Source organism: Typopeltis vanoorti, chromosome 2, assembly GCF_054136105.1.
Source record: "Typopeltis vanoorti isolate ZY-2024b chromosome 2, IOZ_Tvanoo_1.0, whole genome shotgun sequence".
In the NCBI taxonomy this organism is placed as follows: Eukaryota; Metazoa; Arthropoda; class Arachnida; order Uropygi; family Thelyphonidae; genus Typopeltis; species Typopeltis vanoorti.
The window spans coordinates 58981100-58993796 of record NC_143550.1 but is presented as its reverse complement, the minus strand read 5'-3'; the positions used below and the strand labels follow the sequence as shown (position 1 = coordinate 58993796).

Below are 12697 nucleotides of genomic sequence, written 5' to 3'. Positions count from 1 at the left end.
TTGAGTCACTGCGCCATCTGTACATCTTTTCAAAGGGCTCGAAGGTGTAGGTATTTTGAATGCACATCTTGGCTATTAATGCTAATATGATGCAATGTTTAGGCGTCAAAAATATTCTCTTCATGAAGCATTAGCATATTGTGTTTACTTTTAGGAATCATGCGAAGTGTGGAAAGCTGAAAAGTCCTCTTAATACTTCGGGTTCTAGAGAGAAAGAGAGAGAGAGAGAGAGAGAGAGAGAGAGAGAGAGAGAGAGAGAGAGAGAGAGAGAGAGAGAGAGAGAGTGTGTGTGTGTGTGTGTGTGTGTGTGTGTGTGTGTGTGTGTGTGTGTGTGTGTGTGTGTGTGTGTGTGTGTGTGTGTGTGTGTGTGTGTGTGTGTGTGTGTGTGTGTGTGTGTGTGTGTGTGTGTGTGTGTGTAAAAGTTTTCAGCTGAAGAAATTACTTGTGCGTGCGACTGCTGGAAGCAAGGCATTATTTGACAGAAAAAGAATCAAGACAACAAGACTTGAGTGTTAACAAGCTGACTTTTTATTATTATTATTATTATTAATAATAATAAAATAAGTATATTAATGAAATATAGTAAAAGAAATAAATTTTATTTTATTTACATAAACATCATTACTTCTTTGAAATGAGAAAAAAATTGCAATGGCATTGATTCCAACGATCTGAAAAAGACTCCTCAGTCCATAAACATCCCTCTACAAAGACCGAAATATGACTGAAGTTCGTCTATCGAACAGAGCGCCCATAGAAACAATGGAAGGGTGCCAAATATAAGAGTAAAGGTCAGTAGACTGTCTTTTGTGTCTGCGTTTTCAGTCCTGAAATAATATAAGATAAAATGAAACTTTGATGCACGAAAATATCTAGCTTCAAATCCGTAAAAAAGAAAAAAAAATAATAATAAAAATAAAAGATTTGTCAGAAGCTGTGAGACAGAAACTAATATGTTGCGCTCATTGCATATTTCTCTTTGAAGATGAATGATCCTCGAACAAAGAAAACATATTTTTATTTTATCAGATATTCGTACTCTTAAGTATATGTAACTATGAACTTTTTTACTAGTACTGGAGACTTTAAAATTGCAATATTTTTTGTTATGTCGTTGCAATAAGATAAAGGATTTGATCATTTAAAACATTAGCTTATTGGTTGTCTTCTTTATTAATTAATGCCTATACCATAAAAGATGTAGGTCTACGCGTGAGCGTAAATCAGGACAGGACAGCCCAGCGGAGCCTAATAAGAAAAGGAAGATGAGATGGGAGATTATTACAGTAGTATTATAATTATTAATTTTATTACACTAATTCCTTTTATTCCCCAAAGGGAGTATATGAGATCGTTTAGCGCGAACATATTGTAAAAACTAGGGAATAGCCAAATTCCACTTTTAGCCAATCACACATAGCTAGTCAAGGGCTATCAATGATTTTAATTTTAAATTTAAAAAAGAATCACCTTCTCTAGGACGACTTGGAGAGAAACTGCAGCAACTTTATCATGTTTCGATCCGTTTGATTGCAATTGATCCGTTACCACTGTCTAATGTGATATGGAAGTAATATGAAATGTTTAGCAAATATCTTCAAGTAAATGTATATGTGGAAAACAAGTATTAATGAATCATTTTGGCCATAAAGTTTTGGTCTTCGTTTATTTAACTATTCTCTTATTATAATAAAAATATTTCATTTTCTTCCCATTTCCGTGAACACTATATTTACTTAAAAAGGAATCAAGTTCCTCTCACAAGATGTCTTACTGCCTGACAGAACAGAACAGACACATCATTGATAACAATACTGTACTTTATTGCACTCACAAATCCTTAAGGCCCATGACCAGCCAAGCAGCCATGGCTTTCGGAACTGTCATTTTCAGATACGGTAGTTAGTTAGTCTTAGGACTAAATATATTTTTATATGAAACTGTTCTCTTGGCAGGTTTGCGGACGAATAACCCTGGCATCCTTTTATGAGGCCAGCTAACTCACCTTCAACTGAAAAGCATTCATAAAGGTTCTTCGTTCTGAAGGGGTTTCGAATCTAGGTCTTTCCAACCAAAGGGTTTCGTCAAAACCAACTGACCTACGGAGGCCCTCGTGACATCATTGTAGCTTTACAGTATTTAATAAAGACTCATGAAGATCCCGCCTTCTGTTCCTTATTGCAAGTGTAGGTAATGAATCATCCGTCGTGATCTGTCATTTTTGTTTCGATATCTTTACTAGGATGTATTTAGTGTAAGATATTTTGAAAGTTTAATCCTTCCCAGTAAATTAATAATGATACTCTTTAACAGAGGACTGAAGATACCAATCTGTTTGGAAGCAGAGATATAACAAGATATTTTATCAACCTGGATGTTTCATCAAAGTACCTTACTATATATCATCCCAACCCTAATTTACAATCAACAAGGCCAATCGTTTTGAAAAAATCGGATTTTTTTGAATGATCGTCCTGCTTGCCTATTCATCAATATCTTTAACAGCTGAACACGTTACCAACTGTTAAAAGATTCGACCAAACTATTCGGACATCAAGATCATCCTGAAAACCATGAATTGAGTGAAGTCTCAGCAGCCGGGCAAGAGTTCGATGTTAGTTCATGATTTTTCCCCTACTCTAAACCAAACGAAGCATAGTTACAGTTGTAAGGTTTGAAAAGTTGTATTCTAATACTGTTAATTAACGTTAAAATGCAGCTTTCCAGGACTTTTTTTTTATCAAATTGGGCAAGCACAAACTTACCTGGACTGTGGGAACTTAATGCAGATGTACATCCACACAAGAACGATGAAGACTCCCATCATCTCCCTATACGCAAGAAACAGATATTAAACTTCATCTAAACGCGCGCGCACGCACGCACGCACGCACACACACACACACACACACACACACACACACACACACACACACACACACACACAAAATCCGGTGACTAGATTTTAGTACAACAATTTCAAGTTGCTTAATTGCAAAGAAATCATTTTTAATAAAATATATATATGTTTTATGAAAACGCGAGGAATCGTATAGTGCATGAAACACACTGAAACTCGAAAATTGAGTAAGGAAAATTATGTTAAAAAAACTGAACAAAATAATAATAATAATAATAATAATTAAAGTTTTACAATGGGGAAAGTGATGCTTTTTTTATGGGAATCCAACCCATGAGAGGCCGTAATCCTAAAGTACAGCAGCATTAGAAAACTGGGTGGGATAATCTGAAAACTCGGCTCTAGAGACCAGGTTAAACTGTTTAAGGTACGCCCAATTCTCCATTTACATGGTAGATTGGATCCAGAAAAAAACATGTAAATGAAAACCATGTAAAAAGAATACAGTGCATATGAAGAAATAGAAGAATGGTTCCAGATGTGAAAACCCGATACGAACAATAAGTTATATTTTATATGTTCGAACAAAACATAAAAATCATTGAATAAAACTCTATTTAATTTTAATGGAATATATTTTTTTATTTTAAATACTTATTTAAAGTATATACATATGTAGCTTTCTTAAAGGAAAATAGGGTGCCACTAATAAAACAAATTCGGATAGGACCAAATATACCAGCGCATATTAGTTATTATTTTATTGGTTATTAGTTAAATTTTATTCGCCATCACTTTCTGACAGTAGACGCATTCTTCTGTGTGAGACTGGAACTAAATCACTTCCATCACGTCAGAATTATTGGAAATGAGCACTAATTTCCAATAATTCTGAAGGTTTATTTATTTATTTATTTATTTATTTATTTACCATGAACTGAACTCTTTAATTAATCGTTGAGGTCCTGTTTTGACTAGATCTTTGTGTAATTTTTCATATCGTCCCATACATGACTTAGGTTCACGTTTAAACTGTTCAGCTCGTTCAGTGTTTGGATCATGTGTAAGAAAATGACTTTGCAATTTACTAGCCATTTGAAGCCCTTCTTTAATTAATCCTGCAGTGAGTGGAATCTCTTCATCATCATCATAATCATCATCATCACTTTTTTCTTTTTCACCGAGATAAATTAATTTCATTTCAACTTCTATTATTTCGTCATCACTAACAGCTTTGTCAACATCAATTCTTCAACATCTGTAGACAAAAAATCATCAAATCCTTCTCCGCCAACTGCATGTGCTAATCTGATGATATTGGGATATTCAATTGTATTTACAGGTACAGTGTACAGAGTTTTTCTTTTTCACACATTCTGGCAAGTAGCTTTCAAGCATGCATTTAAAGTTGATGGTTTCAATTCTGATAACACCAACTTAGCAAAGTTTGATGCAATCCAAAATAGAAAATTTCTTTCACACATCAATAATTGTCATTAAATTATCCTTCTCTAGTTTATCCAAAATGTATTGGAATGTTCGTTTTATGTAGTAAGTTTTGAGGGTAGCGATCACACCCTTAGGATGGCCAGGCACATTGTCTATAATCAGTCCAGATTTTTTTTTCCATCAAATAGCATTTAACTTCAGAAAAAAAAATGATGGAATCATTCATTAAAAATTTCTTTTATAACCCAACCTACTTTGTTGGCTTACAAAAAAAGGTTACACGTTACCAGTACCTTCCAATGCACTGGTAACGTGTTAAAATCCACACCTTTCATTGTCCGCGTTCTTAGGGATCGATTAATGAGTAATGGTTTTAATATATGATCTCTTAAGTACATATGTACCGTTCTAGGAATATATGATAATTATAATGGAAATACCCTTTTTAACAGAACTGAATTCAAACAGAAAATTTAAAAATAAGCGCCATTTGAACCGTGTAAAATCAAAATATACAGTGTAAAAATATAAGTGCTATTTTTTTATAAACCGTGTTATTTCGAAATCTTGTAAAAAAAAGCCGTGTAAAAAGAGAATTTCTGTACTTCGTACCTCTATTAAGCAGAGTCTCATGCCAATGAAACTCATCTACCACCTAAACCTAAAAATGTTCATAGAACATCCATGTCCATGATAGGACTCGAACGCACAATCTCGGTTAGAGATTATACGCTCTGACCACTGGGCCAATTAGCTAATTATTAGATATTAAACCATTTCCTATAATCATGGCTTCTGAGCCCTAGTAATTGTGCTATCAACGATGAAATGGTTCTAAGCGACAATAATTTGGCCACATGGTTATGTTGATCCAAAGAGTATGAGAACTTCGCAGCACATAATACAAAACTTTACTAAGTTTCCGTACCCGTTCGAGTGAAAGATTAGAATACCGTCTAGGAAGCGAACATCTTTATAAGGACATTTTCTAACTGAATGTGAGTTACGGGGTTTCATATAGGAGAGGAGTTTTTCTTCTCGGATTTTTTCATCTCGCAAAACAGGCATACCTGCAAGATCATACATCAGTACCAGGCATAAAACAATGGCCTCATAATCTTTAGTTGATTTGACAATAATTCCAAACACTCCAACCTGATATTTTTGCGATGCAAGCTGACATTAAATTTACTCACACGATTAAAAATCGCAGCACTGAAACTGGGCAAAGAAAGTGACCATGCTGTTGGAAAGGAACGACGGATCACTGCTGTTGTTGCTGACGAAATGTTGTTGTTGTTGTAGTTGATAAAATGAGTAGATAGTTTGTGAGATGTACTATCCAACATAGAGCGTACCATCCTACTTAAGACCAGTGTAGTCTCAGCATCTCTGCTGTTGAAGTTCAGAAATGTCACTGTAGCCAACAAGGCAATGGTATCCTTGACTAGTAACGGAACAAGCTTGAGGATAATTCCAGATGATTTTCTTTCAAAAAAAAAAAAAAAAGCCGCGATGAAAGTGAGACAACTATTTTCATCGCTTCTGATGTCCGTGCGGTTAGCGTAGTGGCTGTGCGCTTCGCAACCATATGCCTGGGGAAGGAGTGCCCGAGGTTCGATTCCCGTCGCTGATGTGAGGAGCTCAAGGATCTTCCTCAGCCATAGCCAAGTTAGCCCAGATAACTTGGGGAAAAAAAAACCCAGTTTATCTGGGGTTTTCATCCGGCAAGCAGGCGAACCGGTTCCGTGAACACGCACGGATCTACAGCCATAAATACTTAATCCCCCATGAGGGGACTAAACTCGCCCCAATAGGGACGGGGAAGAGAAAGGGAGGAAACTCCATACGAATAAATAAATAAATCGCTTCTGATGGCATTTTGTTCAAACAACAAGGATTTTTAGTGTTCAAAGCGATATTTGTATGAACATGAGCCTCATCTCTCTCAAAGAATATTCTAAGATAATCAGTATTCATCCTATAATGCTAGAAACGACCTAGATGGACTACTCCTACGTTTATCTAACAAATAACTAGTGTGTGTGTGTGAGAGAGAGAGAGAGAGAGAGAGAGAAAGAGAGAGAGAGAGATTCGTTTCTTAGAGATAAATAGCACAGCACTCTCTAGAGTATTTTGTGCGCTGTCAAATATCGAATGCCTATTTCTCATGCAACAGCATGCTGTTGGTACCAAGGGATTACCATTGAAAACTAATTTAATGCACGTTTCGAACGCATGGTGTTCAGAGTCTTCTTGGTAAGTGTTGCTGCTGCGCTTAGTAGCATTCTAGTAATAATAATTTACACGCTCTGGTGATTGGAGAGGAAGGCATTGTGGAGCTGTTCATGATCATCTTGACCACTATGACCATTTGTCACACCACTTTTCTTGGTTGCGTTGAATATCTGAACTGTTTTTGCAACGTCATACTTGACTGAGTTTCAGTGTGTTTCTTCCACTACATAATCAGCAAGAGGTTTCCGAAATAATGAAATTATAATTATAACCATGTTGTATTTTGATAATCTAAAGAATAACACATTTTAGCTTTATACCCCCCCCCCCCAAGATATATCTCGTCTTTTTTTCTTACCTTCCTTCTTCGCATGTAAGTGGGTTAACTATAGTCATCTTGGAGTTGATCACTTGACCGAACTGCAGTGATAAATAGAGAAAGAGCACTGAGCATCCAATTATATGTAGCCAGCATATAGCATTCCAAGCCGTTTGACCTAATAAAAGTAATTAATAATAACAGAAAGCAAATTTGTGACACACACACACACACACACACACACACACACACACACACACACACACACACACACACACACACACACACACACACACACACACACACACAATATTTGAACCTAGGGCTGTTTCATAATTTTATTTAATTTTGCCATTAAAATAATCCGTTTGCAGAGAGGAAAGGAGTAAGAAAATCTATACTCAGTCTTATCCAAAGGCCTAATCAACTAATTATCGTCGTCATAAACAATATGAAATGTTCTTGTTGATGCAGTTTTCTGGAGCTGAGATGATGTTATATCTGAGAGCAAAATGTTTTCCAGGTGTTTCATAAATTATCTTAGTATATTGCTCTTAGCGCTCATATGATCTTTTATTGGAACTGCTATTAATCTTTTATTCCAAATTCGATGAATTTTTCGAAGAAAAAGCTCAATTTTTCATGAGCTTTTTCTTCTGTTCTGCTGTTTCCTACTATTGCCATGTCGATAAATCACATACGTTATTGTCGGGCATTATGTGTTCCAGATGTCGATCTGGCCAGTCCTATAACACCACTGTATTTGCATTTTCGGTAACTTTTTCAACTGTAGATTCCCAACGAATTTTCACGTTGGGATATCATATTTCCTACGTAAGTTCAGTGAATAGCTTTTTCAACCTAATGACCTTGGTTTATAGTTAGTCTGTATGAACAATCTTGTAGCAAGAACTATACGTACCGGCCGCTGAATTAGAAACCTTTATACAGATACAACGTAAACGTCACTTACACAGCGTATGCAAAATAATAGGTCACGTGCATCACCACCTGTCTAGAACCACCATGTGTTCTAGACAGCTATTTAAGAATGCTGGTGGTCAGTAATCGTCAATAGTTTTGATCACAATGATCTTTCGGAGTTCAATTAAGGGCTTATTGTGGGTGGCCGTCTGGCTGGAGCCACGATTTTGAAAACAGCAGGGCTGACTGGTTTCTCAAAAGGTGGGATACCCTGGGTGTTTAATCAGCGGGAAAATAACACACATTGCTTGTCTAAGAGGCGTAACTGTGGTTCTAAGACAGTCTGTCAAGAACGAGATTTCCGTTGCCTGTAATTTTTGTGTTCTACGATCAAGTTCGTCCAAATCGGCTTGCCCAGTCAATTATATCTGCTATGCATCTGATTACAGGGATGGCCCACGTGTTAATTGCTGTTAAAGTGTTGCCTCCATTGCGTTTAGACCTCAGAACTTTTCTGACTCTCTTTTAGATATTGATAAGGAAATATATATTTTTATTATTATTATTATCATATTAAATTAACAGAGTTCACAAAGACAAACAAAAAACATGAAACAGGAAACCATCTTTACATCCTGAACTGGCTACCTTATTCGATATTGTTGTCTAAGAGACTAGATTCCTCATTTTGTTGTTCATTCAAACATTCATCACAGATACTGGCCTGCATTCGTCCTAATTTCTTTACTTTTCCTGTCTTTTCTCTTCCAGACTCTCAATAAACAAAGCTCTTTCGAATCCATTCACGTGCAGAATTATACATACCCTTCCGTCCATCAAACTCAGGCCATAGATCCACAAACTCATTATGATTCATTAGCAATCCATTTCCCTCCTTTTCAGTTCGCCTCTGTCATAGCGTGGCAGCAGACTTTCTTCACTTTCTCGCTCTTCTTTTTCGCTTCTTCCAATAACTCTTTCACATTCTTCCTCATAGAATACTTCTCAGCTCTCAGGTCATTGGCGCCAGCCAAAACAATCAATTCCTTCACCTCGCCTTTCTTCATTCTTACAGCATCACTAATATTATAGATTTAGATTTCTTCTAATGATGCTAATTCCATTGTCTTTCTATAATTTGTACCTAAAGACTTTTTCTAACGTGACTGAAAACAATGTGGGTATTATCGGATCAGATCACCTTGCCTAACTCCTCTCTCAGTGACAAATTCCTTTCCCTGATGTTCTAATTTTTTACTGACTTTTAACTTTTACTAATAATCTGATCTATTTTGTTCAGATGGCCTGTTGTTTTAAGTTATTTATTATTTCTGATTGATGATACAAAGAATCAAAGGCTTTATCAAAATCAACAAACAATAAATATGCAAAAATTATATTTATTTAATTTTTTCTTTTATCATATGGGCATGAAAACGTTCCGACTGACTGATTGCATTATGATTTATTGTGGAGAACCTTGCTCTGAGGCCTGCTTGTTCGTATGGCTGTACATCTTCCAAAACGCTTGATTCTATGTAAAATGATGGCTTTAACATTTTTGTACAATTGCGACAATAAACTGGCCTATAGTTACTGATATCAGTTATTCTACCCTTTTTCATAAATAAGTAAACATATATAAACAGTCAATATCTATTTCAAATCCATCTTATGGCGCCTGTGTAGCTCAGTGGAAGTGACGCGTGTCATCCGCGGTACTAAATCGCCCGAAGAGAGAGCGTCGTAACTTCAATTCTAGTCGCCGACTGAGAAGTCTTTTTTTCGTCCGGTTTTCGAGTTAGTCGATCTCTGGCAGGGCCAAGAAGATTTTTTTCCTCATGGAAACTCGGATTTTTCGTCCTGTAAACTCAAGAAAATTGACCGCAGAACCCACATTCTTTTGTTAGTATTATGTTAGGATTAGGAACCACGAGATGGCGGCACTTGCCAGTCGCCTCTCTTCACCGGAAGCTACGCATAATTAGTTAAAATCTTGGGCCAACTATCTCTGATTGGCTACCAGTGGAGATTGAACTGTTCCCCCCAGTCTCCAAAAGTTAAATGGGGCTAAAACGGCCCCGCCTACTTCCTATACGAGAATAAAAGGAGTTAGCTGATTTTTTAAAAATCTCATTGTTAAGGTTCATGTAACTGATGAATTGTCTTTTTTTTTTCACTGCTGGAAATGATTTTAAAATCTTATAATCAGTGTTAGAAGTAAAGAAAATAGGACCACATAGTTAAATACATTAAGAATGAGCTTAGACAGCATTCGAAAAATAATGTAGCCAGCTATCACAAAGAAAAGAAAAGAAAAGAAAAGAAACTGGAAAACAATAATTAAAAGCTTAATATAAGAGTACTGGAGAAATAAAAGAAAAATGTTAAAGGCGGCAGTTCACTTTTTTATCTGAAATCATTGAATATTTATTTAGTAATTATTTTTAGTTGTAAAACAAATATGAATAATAAATTCCGTTCAGAGAAAACGAATCGAACATCGATGTGCTAACAAATATATTCCATCCAGTATGGAAAATTTTAAATAGTAAATAATGTATTACAGGGAAATATTTTACATTCTTACCTGAAATAGAAGGAAAGAAAGTAACACTAGATGTCATCACTGCAGGGATTGCATAGATGGGCTGCATGAACAATTGAAACATAAATGCAGTACTTTATTGCGCGCGCGCACGCACGCACGCGCACGCACGCACGCGCGCACACACACACACACACACACACACACACACACACACACACACACACACACACACACACACACACACACACACACACAATCGATAACAAGTGTAATTTTTTTTACACAGTGCTAAATGAAACTAACTTCATATTTTTTGCCTTCGCAAGGCTGATACGAGTATAATAGAAAATAACTCTTGAAGACCACAATACAATAAATAAATAAATAAAAGGAAGAAAATAAATTTGAAAACAAGTGAAGAATTTTGGCTCTTTATTTTACAAAATAAATTTTCTTATTATTATTTTTACGTGAAGCCTTCAAGTAAAGAAAAAAAAATATGTGAAAATGTAACATTTAAAATAATATCATGACAAGCTGATTTACAAAAAAAAAAAAAAAATAAATAAATAAAAATAAAATAAAATAAATAAATAATTAATTAATTTAAATAACATAACAGTGAATGACAAACCAAAAATAGAAAATCTATATATAATTTATTTTTATTTAAAATTTTATTTCTTTATTTCGAGGAGAGAGTGTTTGTAAGGTTCCAAATTTTATTAATAAAATTTCTGTTAATTTTTCATTTATTTATTGAAGTGTTATTATTTAAATGATATGTTTTTCCTTTTATATTTTGAAAATTAAAGAAAATCTTTTGTTCTGATACTTGGGAGGTGTAGATTCGTCAATCTGAATCGGTGCCTATAACACCTTTCAATTTTTATCTTTTATCTCTTTCGTTAATCAATTTGGATTTTACTCTCCATTCCTAGAATAATTAGGGAACACAGGTATAGGGGATGCAGTTAAGAAAGTGATAAGAAAACACGATACACATAAAAAAAAAAATCGTAATACAGATAAGAAAACAATATGAATCTTCAAGGAAAAAAACACATACTGTATATATATATATATATATATATAGAGAGAGAGAGAGAGAGAAAACACTAAACATTGAAGGTTAAAAGACTATGAACAACATAGACAATCTCTATACATAATTAGCATGAAAACGTTGTAGTTGTATTTGAAGCTGTTCTTTCTCCCAACAATGCAACAAACGAAAGAACAGCTTCAAATACAACTACAACGTTTTCATGATAATTATGTATAGAGACTGTCTATGTTGTTCATAGTCTTTTAGCCTTCAATGTTTAGTGTTTTTTCTTTCTTTTATAATGTCACCTGAAGAAGGCTGTTACAGGCCGAAACTAGTAGTGTTTTTATATTAAAACCTTTTTACTTAAATCTCGGTTCTAGTCATTCAATTCTTCATAAACTATATATACCGTATTTTTCGGACCATAAGACGCACCTTTTTACATAGAAAATTTGGGGTGCGTCTTATGGTCCGAAGGTAACATTAAAATACGAATCTTTACACTGTACCGAAGCTGTTAGCGAAGTTCAATTACTGGCGCAATATGTTGATAAAATTAGTAAGTACGCCACAGAAGGTAGGTAGGTACCTAAGTTATCTCGCTGCATGTGGGTGAATCACCGACTTAGAGCGTCAATAGTCATTAGTGTGTAAACCTACGTACTTTTGTAGGGTTCATTTGAATTATTTTTTATAAGTCGTTAAAATTTTTATCTTAAAATTAGAAAAAATGAGTGTAAAACAAAAAAAAATTTCATATAACATGAGTTATAAATTAAATGTGATAAATTATTCAAAACAATATGGAAACAGAGCAGCAGAAAGACATTTTGGTCCACCACTACCAACAAAAAAAAATGGTTTGCGAGTGGAGAAAACAAGAGGAACAATTAAAACTGCTACGTAAACACAAGAAAACATTCCGTTCACACCTAGAAAAATGGCCAGAATTAGAAGTACAAATGAAAAATTGGGTAACAAATCATCGAAACATGGGAATATCTGTTTCTAAGAAATTGATAATTTTTGAAGCGAAACGATGGGCAACTGCTAATGGAATTTTAGATTTTACCGGATCACCGTCTTGGTGCTTTAGATTTATGAAAAGACACGGGTTATGCATGCGTACAAAAACCACTCTAGCCCAAAACATGCCGGCTGACTATGAAGCTAAAATTATAGAATTCCATAGATTTGTCATATCAGTCAAAAGGAAATTTAACTTTGAGCTTAATCAAATTGCGAACATGGATGAAGTGCCTCTAACTTTTGATGTTCCTTCAAGTCGGAGAGTAGATTCAAAAG

The 12697-nt window shown here is 35.0% G+C and overlaps 1 protein-coding gene across 1 annotated transcript; it reads right to left on the bottom strand.

Moving 5' to 3' along the window:
* Positions 1–635: 635 nt before the first annotated feature.
* LOC150109065 (transmembrane protein 220-like) lies at positions 636–10519 on the bottom strand. Its single transcript, XM_090405258.1, has 4 exons — positions 10381–10519; positions 6906–7044; positions 2766–2831; positions 636–827 (listed from the first exon to the last, which is right to left on the bottom strand). The coding sequence occupies exons 1-4, from the start codon at positions 10460–10462 to the stop codon at positions 686–688; spliced, it is 429 nt and encodes a 142-aa protein (XP_090261384.1). The 5' UTR covers positions 10463–10519; the 3' UTR covers positions 636–685.
* Between the last annotated feature and the right edge of the window lie 2178 nt (positions 10520–12697).